The sequence below is a fragment of the Schistocerca cancellata genome, chromosome 8 (genome assembly GCF_023864275.1).
Source record: "Schistocerca cancellata isolate TAMUIC-IGC-003103 chromosome 8, iqSchCanc2.1, whole genome shotgun sequence".
NCBI classification, from domain to species: domain Eukaryota; kingdom Metazoa; phylum Arthropoda; class Insecta; order Orthoptera; family Acrididae; genus Schistocerca; species Schistocerca cancellata.
In genome coordinates, this window is record NC_064633.1 from 599,437,962 (window position 1) to 599,457,641 (window position 19,680).

Below are 19,680 nucleotides of genomic sequence, written 5' to 3' on the forward strand. Positions count from 1 at the left end.
GTGGTGACTTTTTACCTGACCATTAGAACACTATCTGCTATGCAGACATTTTCTGTTCACCTGCGAGATGCACCTTCCCATAATTCAAAACTATGAGCATTCCTAAACATGTCTGTTAATGCAAGTTCCTAATGGGTTAGTGTTCTAACCTCTATTTTGGGGGCTGATCTAATTCACAACATTTCAGGGTAGGGGCTCCCACTAAGATTACTGGTATTGGGGTTTTTCACACTGAAATTTACAGTGATGACTTAGGCCTTTAAGGCTGTTATCCACTTGCGATATTATTGGTTGAGTTTCATCCAGTACTGGTTGAAATCTGATCTAGATCTTGCTACAGAGATTTTCTTAGTATAATGTTCACTACAAAAAAAATTACATCAGTATCCTACAATGGAAAGTGCAGAGCAGAATAACAACTATATGATGTGGGATTGGAAAATTTTAAAAATGGATCCGTTACTGATTACTGGTTTGGCGGGCAGGTACACGGAGGGTGGGGAGTGAGTCATTGCCTTGTCCTTGAACGCCCTCTGACAGGAAACTGTGCTTTCTTTATTCAGTTCATTGTGGCAGCTGGTTGAGTACAGATCTGTTACGGCTTGTTGCCTGATTCTGTCAGCATGAAAATGGACATAAAAACGGAGCAACAAGTTTGTGTCAAATTTTGTTTTAAAACCAGGAAATCAGCTTCTTAGACTTACAAACTATTAAAAACAGCTTTTGGAGATACTTGTATGAGCCAGTCAAATGTTTTTGTTTGGTTCAACAGATTTAAAAATGGCCATGAATCATTTGAAAGATGAACCATGGTCTGGCCGTGATTCCACCTCAAAAACAAACGAAAATGTTGTGAAAGTTTGCGACTTAGTGCGCTCTGATCGTAGACTTACAATTAGGGAGATGGCTGATGAACTTCATTTAAGTTTCTATGCAGTTCAGTCAATTTTAACTGAAGATCTGAACATGCGTCGAGTGTCCACAAAATTCATTCCAAAAGTGTTGTCATGTGACCAGAGAGAATACCGACTTGAAGTGTGCCAAGAACTGATTAATCAGACTAAAAATGACCCAGATTTGTTAAACAGAGTAGCTACAGGTGATGAATCATGGGCATATGGATATGATCCTGAAACCAAAGTGCAGTCTTCTCAGTGGAAGACTCCAGGTTCAATACAACCGAAAAAAGAATGGCAAATTTGGTGAAGGTGAAGACAATGTTGGTGATTTTTTTTTTATTCTTCCAGTATTGTGCAGCATGAATTTATCCCTGTAGTACAGACAATTAACCAGGAATACTAAAAATGTGTCCTTGAGCATCTGCACGAAAAGGTGCAGAAGAAAAGGCCTGCATTGTGCAAAGACAGGAATTGGGTGCTACACCATGACAATGCTCCGGCTCATCGTATCTTCTCCATTGTTGCATTTTTGACCAAATTCAAAATTCTTGTGCTTGCACAAGTGCCATATTCCCCTGATTTGGCCCCTGCAGACTTCTACCTGTTCCCTAAACTGAAATTTTCATGGAAAGGGAAGCAATTTAACTCGATTGAAGACATCCAGACAAATACGGAGAGCGCCCTTAACACACTTCAGGAAAAAAATTTACTGGAATGTTTCCAAAAGTGGAAACACCGTTGGAGTCTGTGTGTTCAGTCAGAAGGGAACTATTTTGAAGGAGATGCATCACAGCAGCATGTAAGTACCACCATTGTACAATTACAAGCCCGTTCTTAAAACTTTCCAGTCACATCTCGTATTATGAATACGATAGATTGCTACTCCATAAAGATGACACACTGAATTGCAGCCAGGCACAACAAAAAGACTGTTACAAACTGAGATTTTGGCCAAAGCCTTCTTCAGAAAGAAAAAACACATACATTCACACAAGCAAGCACACCTCTTACACACATGTACATCATTTCCAGTGCTCTGGCCAGAATGAAACTACATAGTGGCCAGAGGTCCACTCATGTGTGTGCTGTGTACTTGCTTTTGTGGATGTGTGTGTGTTTTCTTTCTGAAGAAGGCTCTGACTGAAAACTAAATGCGTAACAGTTTTTTCCATTGTGCCTGTCTGTAACTCAGTATGTCCTCTTTAAGTGTGTAGCACTCTGTCCTTTTCATCACAGTTCTCTATAGTAGGGCTGGCCACAGCATGCCAAATTTCATACAGGCCAAGTGTGCGGGCCAGGTGTGAGCCAAGGCTCCTCCACCCATCTCGGCTTTGCTCAGTTCTTCTTGGAAACACCCTGTAGAGTGCAACATTTCTTTTAATATTTCAGTGTGGCATTTCTTGGCTGGCACAACTCTATTCAGTTCAGCAGAATCATGGTGTCAGTGCTGTTTATGCTGTTTACCCTTCACTATTTGTTTGTGGTATGAAGGATATTCACAGTCCAGTGGTCAACTGCACAAAAAGAGGCTGTCTAGTAATCTTTCATCACAAACCATTAAAAATGATTGAGAATGACAAAATAGAGGGATGAGAATTCTCAATATACAGGGTGAATCGGAATTCGCACTCTCGGGCTTCACAGTGCAACTCCCCACATGCCAGCAATAAAAAAATGTCTGTCACAAAATTTCATCTCGCGAGTAGATCCAGCAGAAAAAGAACATCAAAGAGTGGCAATCTGGCACCACTGTAACCACATGTATGGTAACTACCTCTATCAGCACATGGTAGTTGTGCTGCACAGATGGTGCAGTGGATAGAGTTTTGGGTTAGCACGCCGGAGGTCGAACCAAAAAGCAGTGGTACAGTATCTGGCTTCTTAATTGTCAACAGCGATTGCAGCAGGTCCTCTAGAAAACATTTGCACTCACATACTACAATTGTAGAAATGGCAGATTGGTCAGCTTTGAAAGAAGCCATTTCCGCTTTGTGGGTGTGAATTTATTCGCACTACTTCATCTACTAGATGTGAAACCTGTTTTCTTTGTACCCTCCCCCAATAGTCCCGTATATTAGAACCTACTATTATCCTTGGCTCTTTCAGGTCCATTACATTTCATTAGGGCCTTACATTACCAGTAGGGCTAGCAATGTGCTTTGTGAACAATGTCCAAACTCGGTTACTGTTTGTATGTGTTATCACCATGGTCCCATTAATTATGCCTTTCAACACTGAGTCTGGTAACAGCATACTGTTTAGTACATATCTCAATGCCTTATTATTATTATTATTATTATTATTATTATTATTATTATTATTATTCTATTGATGGTATTGTGGAAATATGACCTCTATTACCATTAGGGAAATAGTGTAATTCGAAACTGAACATTTCACAGTTAGCAGCGTCGGGATGAATCATGACAACAATATCTGTCAGAGGGAAATGGGCATTAGGAAGCACAGCGCATGTTTATACTCTATGCGCTGTTCATCACACAGGGACTAGTTGCGAATGGAGTAGCGTGCATGTGACAGACTCCAATGTACATGCGTTCATGTGTCGAATATTCACATTGTAAACCTCTAAACCAGTGTGGCACACATATGCCACACAAACGATGAATATGTGGATATGATTCTGGTCCTTGGTGCATCTGATAAGTGGGCTGCTATTGCAGCTCGTGAATATGTTGCTACATATCCTCATCGACACCATCCCGATATAAATGTGTTTCGTCATCTGGAGCTGCACCTTCGGGAGTCAGGTTCTCTCCTTCCACCATCACGTGACGGAGGTTGTCCACAGACTCACCATACTCCAACTACTGAGGAAGCTATTCTGGAGGTCATACACCAAGAACCTCAGTGAAGCACACGTACCATAGCAAGCATGTGTCACAATGCCAGGTCGTTAACGTGCTGCGCGAGCATGGGCTGCACCCCTATCATTATGCTTTCACACAACACCAGCATCCTGCAGATCGCCATCAGTAGATGGAATTCTGTGAATGGTTCCAACAAAAACAGGAAGCCAATGATGACTTTGTGAACAACATGATAAGGCCGGATGAAGCATTCACTTGTGGGGTGTCTTCAACGTGCACAATGCCCACCATTGGTGTGAGGTTAACCCGCACGTCACCCGCGATCTTGGATATCAAGTTCACTTTGGTATCAACATCTGGGCTGGAATATTGGGCGACAGGTGTTTGGGGCCCTACATGTTGCCTGACCAGTTGACTGCATGAAGGTATCATGCATTCCTCTCAAACTACCTGCCTGATGCACTGGAAGGTGTTCCACTGCATGTTCGGCAGAGGATGTGGTTATAACATGATGGTGCACCTCCACACTCTGGAATTAATGTGCAACAGTATTTGGACAGAATATCTGCAGGGAAATGGCCCAGACGTGGAGGTCCAGTTGTATGGCCACCACAGTCACTTGACCTAAACCCGCTGCATTTCTTCTGTGCAGACACCTGCAGGGGCACGTGTACTCTACTCCGCCAATGAATGTGGAAGAACTGGTAGCATGTGTTCATGCTGCTCTTGTTACAGTGGACGCAGCTTTGCTATGAAGGGTCCAGAGCTGTATGATCCGGCAGGTTGCACAATGATTGGACATGCAGGGAGGTTGCTTTGAACATCTGTTGTTCTGAGGACAACATATTTTGTTGTGAAGATCATGCGGTCATTAACATGGACATTATTATTGTCACTGGTTGCTAATGTGTGGCATCTGAGCACTCATATTACATGTAGTATAAATGACAAGTAGATGGTGTGTTATTGTACAGTGCTATCACTTTAGCATCTTGAAATTGATATTTTTTTGTAGTTATCCTATGACAGGTCATTTGTTTCAACTGTCTAGTTCTTATTTGTCTAACCACGTATTTGTTATGTTCAGCACTACAAAATGTTGTAAATTTAGGATACATGTGACCTAAGAAACAGGGTATATTACAGTATGAAATGTCAGAATGAAACTAGCAAATAAAAAAAAAGCGCCCTAACCCAGGATCGAACCCTCGACCTCCTGCATGCTAACCCAAAACTTTATCCACTGCACAAACTGCACAGCATGAATGTCATCTGCTAACAGAGATAGTTACCATACATGTGTTTAAAACATTGCCAGATTGCCACTCTTTAACATTCTTTTTCTGCTGGATGTACTTGCTGGACGAAATTTTGCAAAAGAATTTTTTTTATAGCTGTCATGTGAGGAGTCACATTGCGAAGCCCGAGTGCATGAATTTTGCTTCATCCTGTATATTATGTAATGCCATAAGCAACAGGTATTGCAAATTTCCTATGAAAAACACTATAAAAGCATACGAATTTAAATGCTTTGTTGGCAATGAAAGAGCAAGAAATTACAATGATCAACAGATGGGAACACGTATTGTGTTCGAGTATAATGACTTTTCTGGAGACTAGAAATCTACTCTGTAGGAATCAGCATGGGTTTCGAAAAAGACGGTCATGTGAAACCCAGCTCGCGTTATTCGTCCACGAGACTCAGAGGGCCATAGACACGGGTTCACAGGTAGATGCCGTGTTTCTTGACTTCCGCAAGGCGTTCGATACAGTTCCCCACAGTCGTTTAATGAACAAAGTAAGAGCATATGGACTATCAGACCAATTGTGTGATTGGATTGAGGAGTTCCTAGATAACAGGACGCAGCATGTTATTCTCAATGGAGAGAAGTCTTCCGAAGTAAGAGTGATTTCAGGTGTGCCGCAGGGGAGTGTCATAGGACCGTTGCTATTCACAATATACATAAATGACCTGGTGGATGACATCGGAAGTTCACTGAGGCTTTTTGCAGATGATGCTGTGGTGTACCGAGAGGTTGTAACAATGGAAAATTGTATTGAAATGCAGGAGGATCTGCAGCGAATTGACGCATGGTGCAGGGAATGGCAATTGAATCTCAATGTAGACAAGTGTAATGTGCTGCGAATATACAGAAAGATAGATCCTTTATCATTTAGCTACAAAATAGCAGGTCAGCAACTGGAAGCAGTTAATACCATAAATTATCTGTGAGTACGCATTAGGAGTGATTTAAAATGGAATGATCATATAATGTTGATCGTCGGTAAAGCAGATGCCAGACTGAGATTCATTGGAAGAATCCTAAGGAAATGCAATCCGAAAACAAAGGAAGTAGGTTACAGTACACTTGTTCGCCCACTGCTTGAATACTGCTCAGCAGTGTGGGATCCGTACCAGATAGGGTTGATAGAAGAGATAGAGAAGATCCAACAGAGAGCAGCGCGTCGTTACAGGATCATTTAGTAATCGCGAAAGCGTTACGGAGATGATAGATAAACTCCAGTGGAAGACTCTGCAGGAGAGACGCTCAGTAGCTCGGTACGGGCTTTTATTGAAGTTTCGAGAACATACCTTCACCGAAGAGTCAAGCAGTACATTGCTCCCTCCTACGTATATCTCGCGAAGAGACCATGAGGATAAAATCAGAGAGATTAGAGCCCACACAGAGGCATACCGACAATCCTTCTTTCCACGAACAATACGAGACTGGAATAGAAGGGAGAACCGATAGAGGTACTGAAGGTACCCTCCGCCACACACCGTCAGGTGGCTTGCGGAGTATGGACGTAGATGTAGATGTAGATGTAGATGTAGATGTAGATGGGATTCATTGTTCTGCACATCAAGAAGCACTTTGTACCAAATTTTCAGGCATGCAGCATGTGAAGAAACTGATGGTACAACTAAAATTTCAGATGTCACACGCATTATTCCAATTTCAGCAGCAAAAGTATTCAATTGAATTGCACAAAGAGTATGGAGCTTTGTATACTACTGCATGGTACATTGGTTAAGTCAAAGGGTATGCCAGGAATGATTTTTCAATTTAAAATTCATCACTGTTGAATTTATGAAGAAAAAAGAAATGTAGAAATGAAAATGAGAACATACAGAAAGGATTACAGAACTTGTGTTTTAAGTGGACTAGACTGCACACTGATCATGGTAAGACACTTCAAGGTGAGGAAAACTTCCTTCTGATTTGATGTGGATGTGGTTAAAAAGAAAATCACCTTGAAGAAGGGACACGTTCTCACAATCACCATCCAGTTCCCTAAGCTCAATGGTGTTAAAGAAAATACATGGTCTGAATAATTCATTGTGGTATTGAAAGAATTACAAGGATAGTTTTCTAAACATTTTGAGAACAATGCCAATCTTACATTTATTTTTGATCTGTTTTTGAGACCGTTTGCCATTTCAGTTGAAAGCACCCCTGTGCATGTGCAAATGTAACCAACTGATCTGCAAGTTAATTCCCATTTTAAAGACAAATCCTTTTATGTTACTGTCCAGGATATCTACACTGCTTGCCTCAAGCAAAGTTCCCACATCTCCAGAATGAGGCTGCAAAAGTGCTATGGTATTGTGATCATCATACGCGAGTGAAAGACCATTTTTAGATTATGAAACTAAATAAGTCATGATTTCATGATAACCAGTGTGAAAATCTGTGAAATTGTCTGCGGCTGTTCGTATGTTGACAGTCTTTACTCACACACACTCACTCACTGGTCATACCGGACTCGAGAGTCCATTACCGCAGCAACGTATTTTCGCCATCTATCCCTGTCTTGGGCTATTTCATTCCATTCACCTTCAATACCTAGGCTCCTCAAATCAGCCTTCACATTGTCCTCCCATCTATGCCTCGGTCTCCCCACAGGACGTTTTCCCTCTAAGTGCCCCACCAGTACTCTGCGCGCTGCCCTGTCCTCATCGGGACTGATGACCGTAGCAGTCTGGTCCCTTTAATCCCCCCAAACCAACCAACCCTGCCCTCACCCATTCGAGCTACGTGACCTGCCCATCACAGCCTATGTGATTTAATAATAGTTCATGAACCTTTTTGTTATGCAGTTTTTGCCACTCTCTGCTAATGTCATCCCTTTTTGCTCCAAAAATTTGACAGTCTGTACCATATAAAAATTATATTACATCTTCAGAGCGCCAAAAATAATTAAATAACACTGCAATTTTGTTTTGATAAAAAATCTACTCACCAAGCAGCAGCAGAAAACACATGAAAGAAGGTTATAATTATGAAAACTTTCAGAGCCAGTGGCTCCTCCTTGAGGCTGAAGGGTTGAAGAGGAAAGAAGAGTGGGGGGAAGGAAAAGGACTGGAGACATCTAAGAAAAGTGGTAGATTTCAGAAAGGTCATCCAGAACCGAGCGTTAGGGAAGATTTACTGGATGGGATGAGAAGGAAAAACTGACTGTTGGGAACTGTACCGCACAAGATTTGAAAACGTGAGAGCTTAAAGGTGGAAGATGGGGTACTATGCAAGACAGAGTTAATAAGAGCAAAAATCTAAGTGCACTGTACATAACAGAGGTGTTAGGGGGAAGGCGAGAAACAGACAGGTAAGAAAATGAAAGATGCTGAAAACTAAACAGAGTAAAGAAAGGAGCAGTAACTGTGTATAAATGCTGAGACAGAAGAAATTAATGTAAATTAAGGGCAAGTGAGTGGCAAGAAGCAAGGACATGTTGTAGCACTAGTTCCCACCTGGAGAGCTGTGAGAAACAGGTGTTTGGGGGAAGAATCCTGATGGTGTATATGGTGAAACAGGCATCAAAGTCACGAATGTCATGTTGTAGAGCATATGACATGTGTCATTTCACAGGCGGCTCTCCGTTTGATAGTATATGTTTTGCCAGTTACAGGGCTGGTATTGGTGGTGGTAGGAGGGTATATTGAGCAAGTCTTGCAGCAGGGAGTATGAGCCACACGGTAGGGAGATGGGTGCAAAACGAGCATAGGGTCTGACAAGAATATTGTGGAGACTGGGAGGGCAACAAAGATCTGTTCTAGGTGTGGTAGGAAAAATCTCAGACACAATGGATCTCACTGCAGGGCATGATTTTAGGAAGTCACGGATTGACAAAGTAGCTGATTAGTATGTTCCAGGCCAGGACAATACTGAGTGACCAGTGGTGTGCTCCGAAGTTGTTTTTTGGAGGATCAGCAATAACAGGACTGAATGTGATGGCCTGGGAAATCTGCTTTTGAACTGGGCTGGTGGAGTAATTACATTCAGTGAAGGCTTAGATGAGAAAGGTGGCGCTGATAAGAATTACATTCAAATTCAATGGTAAAAAATTGATTGTTTTCACTGTTGTATCAAAGTTTGTTTTGTTTGTGATCTGTGTTGTTGAGAAATATGAAACATAAAACCGAGTCACATACAATGTGACTGCACTACCTTTTAACTGCAGCGCATTCACAGTTTTCCCCCTCTTCCTCCTCCTCACACTCAGACAGTGTGCCATGGCAGTGAGGAAATGTGCAGCTAGGCTGAGCACTATGGCACTCGCGTGCCAGGGCACAGCCTGCGAATCGAATTCTTGGTTGCCCCTGTTCCAGAGGGCACACCTCCCTAAGCAAATGGATTATTTTCAGTAATGATCACGACAAAGATGAAGCACATTGTGTAGAATAATGCATTACCTTGAAACATCTGAAGTGATTATGTTCTGCTGATGAAAATAGTACTGAAGCTAGTGCATATATTTGTGGGACTCCAATTACTTAAAATCTGATAGGGGTATCATCTGCAATGAGCAGTTGCAGTTTATTTAAAAGTATAGACAAATATTCTCACAGGTACTGTGCATATTACTTTGGCATAAAAAATTATTACTTCCAAGTAACAAATCTAGTAATCTGTAATTTGTATGATGTGATTCTTCAACTTCTCCCGGTGTATTTCTTGCTCGAACAGTCCACGGGTGTACTTTGTATATTTGTTCCATTGGGACCCTTTACGTGTCTCATAAATCTACAATATTAAGGGAAATACTGACATCAAGAACTTATTATCTGTTTGGTAGTGTTTAGTTTTTTTCTTTTCTCCCAAAAGCTACAGGATACAACTAGATTAAAGGAAGTGGTAATAATAAAACAAGTAGACAATGACACAAATTGCCTATTCAGTTACACCTATGGTGATATTTGCAGTACTTACCCATAACTCCTGAAGACTTTTACAACTTTCAAGCCATGACAACAGGGTAGAAAAATGAATACCCCATTTTGTCACATAGACATATAAAAATTGCAACTGCAGAAGAGGATTTGGACAATTGTTTTCAAGTGGCTCTGAGGACCAGTTAAATGACAACCTCTTCAGCTGAAAACAGATAGAACTTATGAGAGATTATACCAAGTTACAAGATACACAACACAGTCAAAACATTACATAAATTTCTGAAACACATATGTCATTAATCGTATTTATATGCTGTTAATTATTAACAAACATAACAACATACACTACTGTTTTGAAAAAGTGAGACACCAAGATCAAGAGATGTGATCACAATGAAATTATTCCACCACTTAGGGACATGCCACTACACAAACGACAACAACAACAACATTTGTAATGTGTTACAATGCTAACATCAGAGCTGTTCCCAGACATTAGATACAGTCTCCTTTTTGTCCCACATGATACCTTTATTCCTTGTGTAATCCATGGTTTATTTTTAGACTTCTGTTTGATTTTAATTACCTTTAGAGTAAAGCAATTTTCAAATGAAGAAGTAACTTTATAAATGAATACTTTATATTTTCCATTTGAGTCAGAAGTACTGTAAACGTCTATCCAGTTCATGTCTTTGAGTACTCTCCTATATTTCTCAAATTTTGACTGATTTATTACCCTCCTGTACACAGATTTACTAAATTTTTTATCCTGACAAGTTTCAACATTTAACACGAGATGCTGCATATCATGATGAGATAGCGATATGACTTCTTTCCCTAGATTTGTCTAAAAATATACTATCAATAGCAGTCTCAGAGCATTTACATACCCTAGTTGAAAAGTTCACATTAGAAATTAAATTGAATGACAGTGTTACTGATTGCAGTGTTACTGATTACTGATGAGGGTGGTTTGAAAAGTTCTCGGAACGGAATAGAAAAAAAGTACTTACTTCACTGAAGCTTTTTTTACTTTTCAAATGTAGTCTGCTTGTAGGTTAATGCACTTGGTCCAGTGATGTTCCAGTGCCTTGACCCCATGTCGAAAATGAGCTTCCTCCAGGCTTGCAAAATAGTTGTCAACTCTGGCTATCAATTCTTCGTTTGAAGTGAATGTTCGTCTACCAAGAAAAATTTTCAGTTTTGGGAAGAGATGGAAGTCTGATGGAGCCATATCAGGTGAATAAGATGGGTGTGGCAACAATTCATACCTTAATTCATGTAGTTTTGCCATTGCGATGGCAGATGTGTGCACGTGCGCATCAAGAGTTGCAGCACCCAACTTGCAGATAATTTTGTCGTTTCTAATTCTTCAGTTAAAATGTGCTATACCCTTTCAGATGATATCCAGCAAGCATGATCAATTTCATGCACTTTCAATTGGTGATCCTCCATGACCATTGTGTGCACTTTTGCAATGATTTCTGGAGGAGCAACACACCTTGGCCGACCAGTGCGCAGACCATCATCTAAGCTCACCCGACCAAATTTAAATTCATTTGTCCACTTGGCAACAGTTGAATATGAAGGAGCAGAACCCCTCTGTGTATTCTGGAAATTGGCACAAATGTTCTTTGCTTTCATACCTTCCTTTACGAAGTACTTGATCACTGCTCAAATTGCGATTTTTTCCATCTTCGCAAATCACTACACGGGAACAACAACAGAGCCATGTCATCGCCACAGCTCTCTTCCAAGAGCATTGATGTGGCACATGTTTACATGCAACACTCCAATGAATATCATGTGAACAACTCGTGCTAGCGCTGACCTCTCGTGATGATTCCAGGAATTTTTCAGACCACCCTCGACATTGTTCACTGACAGACATTTTCAATAAACCCACATTAATATCACCAGCATCCACTATTTCCTCATTTTTACTGTGAGATGGGACAACGGAGCTTCCAGATTTTTTATGAAGAGGTTAATGTTTCCCAAAGGTGCTCTGTATATACTTACAATTATAAAGGACTTATAATGAAATAATACCTCTGTTCCACAAGCTTCTAAAAGCTGTTCTGAGCAAAATCTATCAATACCACTATTCTTGAAATTAAACAGTTTCTGACAATTGTGGCAACTCCTCCTTTCTCCATATTTTCTTTACAGAAGTAAGAAGCTAACTTGAATACTGTAACATTTAACATCGAGAGAGACTATCACCTAGGCATGCTACAGGCAACAAAAGGAGTACATGTGGAAGTGTATCAATAAAAATAGCTTTACAATTTAAGCTACCATTACTGTAGCTGTATTTAGCATATTTTCTTAAGCACAAATCTTTTGTAACCAGGGAAAGACTTTATGTTCACCCTGTACATCTCTGTTTCTCACATCCATGTCTAACTGTCATAATCGGTTATACAGACTGACCGAAAACTCTCTCTCTCTCTCTCTCTCTCTTTTTCCCAGGCGCAATGGAAGCTTACATGTGAAAATTTTAATGAATATCTCATGCACTAGAGAGAGGAAGCTAACAGGTCCATAGAATTTTTGACGTTGTCTGCCTCCTGTACTTTGGAGTAGAATCATTATGGCATTATTCCAGTTTTTCGGAACAATCATCCTTTACTGATACTTTGTAAACAATTTTGAAAGTTTCTCTCATATTACTTTGCCCCAGGATTAATCATTTGTGTTGGAACACAATTATCTCCTTGCATCTTACAATTCTTCATACCTCATGAGGCCTTTGCACTTCATCTAGGCCTAATTCTAGAGTATTATTATTTTCGTAATTAACATTCTGTATTTCTGATTCACCTCTTGAACTGTACAAACACTTAAAAGCATCTTGGAATTCTCATACTTTTTTCTGTTATTAGTTACTGTGCCAACTGTCATCTTTCTCTTTTTTACATTTGGTGTACGTACTATGCAGTCAGCACACTAACTGTAATAAAATGGAAAGTGAGTGACTAGTGTGATTTCAGCAATTTTTTATCTGTTTCAAATTCTGGATACTATTTTTAGCACATTTAGTGTTTATTATGCTGAAGGTTTACCTGCACACTGTATTTCCTATAGGCGCATTCTCAGTCTGACTTTTCTTTCCATACTGAACTCACACTCATAACAAACTGTACACATCTGCATGTATTGTACACATCCCTTTTGCTGCACACACCTACATTGGTGTCTTTTTTCTCGTTATACAAGTGAAGATGTGACATCACTGTATCGGGTTTAGGGAGTATCTAATGTTGTTTGGAATGTCTGTTAGATGTAATTTTGGTACAACATTTTGTTAATGTATGTATGTCTGGTGTTACCAAACTAGCACTAGTAGTGAAATAACATCTACATCTACACTCTGCAAGCTACTTTACACTGTGTCGCAGAGGGTACTTTGTGTACAGCTGTCATTCCACCTTTTACTGTTCTAGTCACAAACGGTCTGCGATAAGAACATCGTTGGTAAGCATCCGTACATTCTCAGAACGTTAACAGTGAACTGCATTGTGATGCAGAACCATTCTCTTGCAGTGTCTGTCAATGGAGTTGGTTAACATCTCCTTGATGCTTCCATTCTTACTAAATGAACCCATAATTAAATGCACTGTTCCTCTTGGCATCGTCTCTATTTCCTCTATCAATCATGTCTGGTAAGTATCCCCAGACTGAAGAAAGATATTCAAGTGTTGGGAAATGAAATGATCATATGGTATTATTGGCTGGAAGACAATCATTGTTTTCAGAACCCATGTTGATTCCCGCAGATATTTGTCTCTGTAAATGTCGTAACAAGTGAACATAAAACATGTTCCAAAATTCTACAACAGACCAACGTCAGAGGTATAGGCCTATAGTGCAGCTGTTCAATGACCCTTCTTGAAAACAGGAATGACCTGCACCTTTTTCCAATCAGTAAGGAATGCTTCGTCCTCCAGCTACCTCCAGTACACTACTACTACAAAAGGAGTAAGGCTTTTCACTTACTCTATGTAGACACATACTGGTATCCCATCAGGTCCAGTGGCCTTCCCTCTGTTGAGCAATTTCAGTTGTTCTTCTATTCTCACAGTCAGTTATTTCGATATTTGTCATTCTGTTGATCGTGTTGTGACAAAACAAGTGCTGTATCATTTGAGAGTTACAGATGTGAGTGAGTGTGCCAGGACTTGCCCCAGCTCACTGCTAGTAGTGCCACGACTCTGCATAGCACATACGTATTGCACCATAATTTAAGAATGGAATTAAAAGATCAAGTTGCTTTTCCAAACTTTGTTAGCACATGTATATTAATTTGTAAACTGTCAAACCTCAGAATGATCAGGTCAATATTTTTCCCTAAATACATCGTTTTAAGAAAAAAATAAGTGGCGCTAATTAATAAAGCTAGAAACTCAAAAAAATGGTCATAATGTGCAGATGTACGAGGGCATTTCGAAAAGTAAAGATACAATGGCTCGCAGTCCTTAAATAGAACATTTATTTAGAAAACGTCAGTTACATCTTATGGATTATTTGTTATTTTTCGACATAATCACCCCTGTTATCCAAACATTTGTTAAGTCAGTGCACAAGCTTTTGTACCCCACAGTCATAGAAGGTTGCCGCCTGTTGTCAGAACCACATTTCAACTTCACCTTTGATCTCTTCATCGTCGTGGAATGATTTTCCACCAAGATGTGACTTCAGGTAATGGAAGACATGGAAGTCGGTGGGCGCGAAGTCCGGGCTGTATGGCGGATGGTCCAATACGTCCCATGTTTGAGTAGTGCTTTGGTTACGAGCGCTGTGTGAGGCCGAGCACTGTCATGAAGCAAGCGGACTCCACTTGTCAGTATTCCCCTGTGTTTCTTTTGAATTGCCCTTCGAAGACGATTCAAAGTCTGGCAATATGCAGCAGTATTAATTGTCATTCCAGGAGGCATAAATTCCAACAGAAGAATGCCTTGTCTGTCCCAAAAAAACAGAAGCCATGATTTTCTTCGCTGAAATCGACGTTTTGCATTTCTTGGCTTTTGGTGAATTCGAATGGCGCCATCGCATTGATTGTTGCTTGGATTCAGGTGTGTGGTGATAAAGCCACATCTCATCACCTGTCACAATGTGATCAAGGAACTCATCACCTGCTTCAGCATAGTGTGTGAGGAAGCCAAGTGCAAAGCCCATCCTTTTCTTTTTGTGTTCTTCCGTTAACAGTATTTGAACCCAGTGTGCAAAATATTTCCTGTACCCTAACTTGACAGTCACAACGTCATAAAGAGTTCTCATTGACACGTCCGGTATGATCTGATGCAATTCTTTCAATGTGAGACATCTATTCGCACAAATTGCTTCCTCCGTTCTCCAGACAAGGGCATCAACAATCACAGATGGCCAACCTGTTCTTTGTTCGTCATGAACATCGGTCCTACCTTCAGAGAAATGACAACACCATTTCGTTACATTTTGTCGATTCATAATGTTCCCACAAACAGAAACAATTTCTTTGTGAATATCCGCTGGTCGCTGACCTTTCATGAAGAAAACATATGATGGAGCGCACTTCACATTTGGCGGGATTCTGAATCGGCGCAGCCATTTTAAACACGATGTACTCCAACCAGAAGCAATATTCCACTGTTGAACGACCGCGAGGAGAAAGCTAACGGTTCAAGGTTAACACCAGTGTTGCCAACTTGCTCGCCACAACTTGCGACCGAACCGCTGAATCTTTCCATCAGTAAATGGGGTATGTTCTCCACTGACTCGGTTGTTTTAACCCCCTCCACTGACGGAATGACCCACTTCCCAATTCCGTATGTATAAAACCAATACGGACTTGTAGCTGTCACGCCTTTGCGCTTACTGCTACGTATTTTACCTGTAAATAGCTCAGTCCCAATGGTAAGAGGCAGTAGTGAATTCACGTAGTTAATATTTGAATCCAGCACAGCTGCCACAACCTCAGCTCACTTTTACTCCACTCCTACCCTCGCCATTGCACCACATTAACTAGGTGCTACGTGGACCTTGCTAAATTCACTTGCGTATACATTTTTGACCGTTACTCGCCAGTATTTACATCTACATCTACATCTACATTTATACTCCGCAAGCCACCCAACGGTGTGTGGCGGAGGGCACTTTACGTGCCACTGTCATTATCTCCCTTTCCTGTTCCAGTCGCGTATGGTTCGCGGGAAGAACGACTGTCTGAAAGCCTCTGTGCGCGCTCTAATCTCTCTAATTTTACATTCGTGATCTCCTCGGGAGGTATAAGTAGGGGGAAGCAATATATTCGATACCTCATCCAGAAACGCACCCTCTCGAAACCTGGCGAGCAAGCTACACCGCGATGCAGAGCGCCTCTCTTGCAGGGTCTGCCACTTGAGTTTGTTAAACATCTCCGTAACGCTATCACGGTTACCAAATAACCCTGTGACGAAACGCGCCGCTCTTCTTTGGATCTTCTCTATCTCCTCCGTCAACCCGATCTGGTACGGATCCCACACTGATGAGCAATACTCAAGTATAGGTCGAACGAGTGTTTTGTAAGCCACCTCCTTTGTTGATGGACTACATTTTCTAAGGACTCTCCCAATGAATCTCAACCTGGTACCCGCCTTACCAACAATTAATTTTATATGATCATTCCACTTCAAATCGTTCCGCACGCATACTCCCAGATATTTTACAGAAGTAACTGCTACCAGTGTTTGTTCCGCTATCATATAATCATACAATAAAGGATCCTTCTTTCTATGTATTCGCAATACATTACATTTGTCTATGTTAAGGGTCAGTTGCCACTCCCTGCACCAAGTGCCTATCCGCTGCAGATCTTCCTGCATTTCGCTACAATTTTCTAATGCTGCAACTTCTCTGTATACTACAGCATCATCCGCGAAAAGCCGCATGGAACTTCCGACACTATCTACTAGGTCATTTATATATATTGTGAAAAGCAATGGTCCCATAACACTCCCCTGTGGCACGCCAGAGGTTACTTTAACGTCTGTAGATGTCTCTCCATTGAGAACAACATGCTGTGTTCTGTTTGCTAAAAACTCTTCAATCCAGCCACACAGCTGGTCTGATATTCCGTAGGCTCTTACTTTGTTTATCAGGCGACAGTGCGGAACTGTATCGAACGCCTTCCGGAAGTCAAGGAAAATGGCATCTACCTGGGAGCCTGTATCTAATATTTTCTGGGTCTCATGAACAAATAAAGCGAGTTGGGTTTCACACGATCGCTGTTTCCGGAATCCATGTTGATTCCTACATAGTAGATTCTGAGTTTCCAAAAACGACATGATACTCGAGCAAAAGACATGTTCTAAAATTCTACAACAGATCGACGTCAGAGAGATAGGTCTATAGTTTTGCGCATCTGCTCGACGACCCTTCTTGAAGACTGGGACTACCTGTGCTCTTTTCCAATCATTTGGAACCTTCTGTTCCTCTAGAGACTTGCGGTACACGGCTGTTAGAAGGGGGGCAAGTTCTTTCGCGTACTCTGTGTAGAATCGAATTGGTATCCCGTCAGGTCCAGTGGACTTTCCTCTGTTGAGTGATTCCAGTTGCTTTTCTATTCCTTGGACACTTATTTCAATGTCAGCCATTTTTTCGTTGGTGCGAGGATTTAGAGAAGGAACTGCAGTGCGGTCTTCCTCTGTGAAACAGCTTTGGAAAAAGGTGTTTAGTATTTCAGTTTTACGCTTGTCATCCTCTGTTTCAATGCCATCATCATCCCGGAGTGTCTGGACATGATGTTTCGAGCCACTTACTGATTTAACGTAAGACCAGAACTTCCTAGGATTTTCTGTCAAGTCGGTACCTAGTATTTTACTTTCGAATTCACTGAACGCTTCACGCATAGCCCTCCTTACGCTAACTTTGACATCGTTTAGCTTCTGTTTGTCTGAGAGGTTTTGGCTGCGTTTAAACTTGGAGTGAAGCTCTCTTTGCTTTCGCAGTAGTTTCCTAACTTTGTTGTTGTACCACGGTGGGTTTTTCCCGTCCCTCACAGTTTTGCTCGGCACGTACCTGTCTAAAACGCATTTTACGATTGCCTTGAACTTTTTCCATAAACACTCAACATTGTCAGTGTCGGAACAGAAATTTTCGTTTTGATCTGTTAGGTAGTCTGAAATCTGCCTTCTATTACTCTTGCTAAACAGATAAACCTTCCTCCCTTTTTTTATATTCCTATTAACTTCCATATTCAGGGATGCTGCAACGGCCTTATGATCACTGATTCCCTGTTCTGCACTTACAGAGTCGAAAAGTTCGGGTCTGTTTGTTATCAGTAGGTCCAAGATGTTATCTCCACGAGTCGGTTCTCTGTTTAATTGCTCGAGGTAATTTTCGGATAGTGCACTCAGTATAATGTCACTCGATGCTCTGTCCCTACCACCCGTCCTAAACATCTGAGTGTCCCAGTCTATATCTGGTAAATTGAAATCTCCACCTAAGACCATAACATGCTGAGAAAATTTATGTGAAATGTATTCCAAATTTTCTCTCAGTTGTTCTGCCACTAATGCTGCTGAGTCGGGGGGTCGGTAAAAGGAGCCAATTATTAACCTAGCTCGGTTGTTGAATGTAACCTCCACCCATAATAATTCACAGGAACTATCCACTTCTACTTCACTACAGGATAAACTACTACTAACAGTGACGAACACTCCACCACCGGTTGCATGCAATCTATCCTTTCTAAACACCGTCTGTGCCTTTGTAAAAATTTCGGCAGACTTTATCTCTGGCTTCAGCCAGCTTTCTGTACCTATAACGATTTCAGCTTCGGTGCTTTCTATCAGCGCTTGAAGTTCCGGTACTTTACCAACGCAGCTTCGACAGTTTACAATTACAATACCGATTGCTGCTTGGTCCCCGCATGTCCTGACTTTGCCCCGCACCCGTTGAGGCTGTTGCCCTTTCTGCACTTGCCCGAGGCCATCTAACCTAAAAAACCGCCCAGCCCACGCCACACAACCCCTGCTACCCGTGTAGCCGCTTGTTGCGTGTAGTGGACTCCTGACCTATCCAGCGGAACCCGAAACCCCACCACCCTATGGCGCAAGTCGAGGAATCTGCAGCCCACATGGTCGCAGAACCGTCTCAACCTCTGATTCAGACCCTCCACTCGGCTCTGTACCAAAGGTCCGCAGTCAGTCCTGTCGACGATGCTGCAGATGGTGAGCTCTGCTTTCATCCCGCTAGCGAGACTGGCAGTCTTCACCAAATCAGATAGCCGCCGGAAGCCAGAGAGGATTTCCTCCGATCCATAGCGACACACATCATTGGTGCCGACATGAGCGATCACCTGCAGATGGGTGCACCCTGTACCCTTCATGGCATCCGGAAGGACCCTTTCCACATCTGGAATGACTCCCCCCGGTATGCACACGGAGTGCACTTTGGTTTTCTTCCCCTCCCTTGCTGCCATATCCCTAAGGGGCCCCATTACGCGCCTGACGTTGGAGCTCCCGACTACCAGTAAGCCCACCCTCTGCGACTGCCCGGATCTTGCAGACTGAGGGGCAACCTCTGGAACAGGACAAGCAGCCATGTCAGGCTGAAGATCAGTATCAGCCTGAGACAGAGCCCGAAACCGGTTCGTCAGACAAACTGGAGAGGCCTTCCGTTCAGCCCTCCGGAATGTCTTTCGCCCCCTGCCACACCTTGAGACGACCTCCCACTCTACCACAGGTGAGGGAGCAGCCTCAATGCGGGCAGTATCCCGGGCAACCACAGTCGTAGTCCGATCGGGGGATGC

General features: G+C 41.9%; 1 protein-coding gene across 1 annotated transcript in view; it reads right to left on the reverse strand.

Annotated features, from left to right (window-relative positions):
• The window catches only part of LOC126095029 (uncharacterized), a 183,881-nt gene that overhangs the window by 117,686 nt on the left and 46,515 nt on the right, over positions 1 to 19,680 (reverse strand). The window contains exon 4 of the mRNA XM_049909690.1: positions 9,943 to 10,107. Coding sequence (XP_049765647.1) covers positions 9,943 to 10,107 — 165 coding nt within the window. The remainder of the gene's footprint in view (positions 1 to 9,942; positions 10,108 to 19,680) is intronic.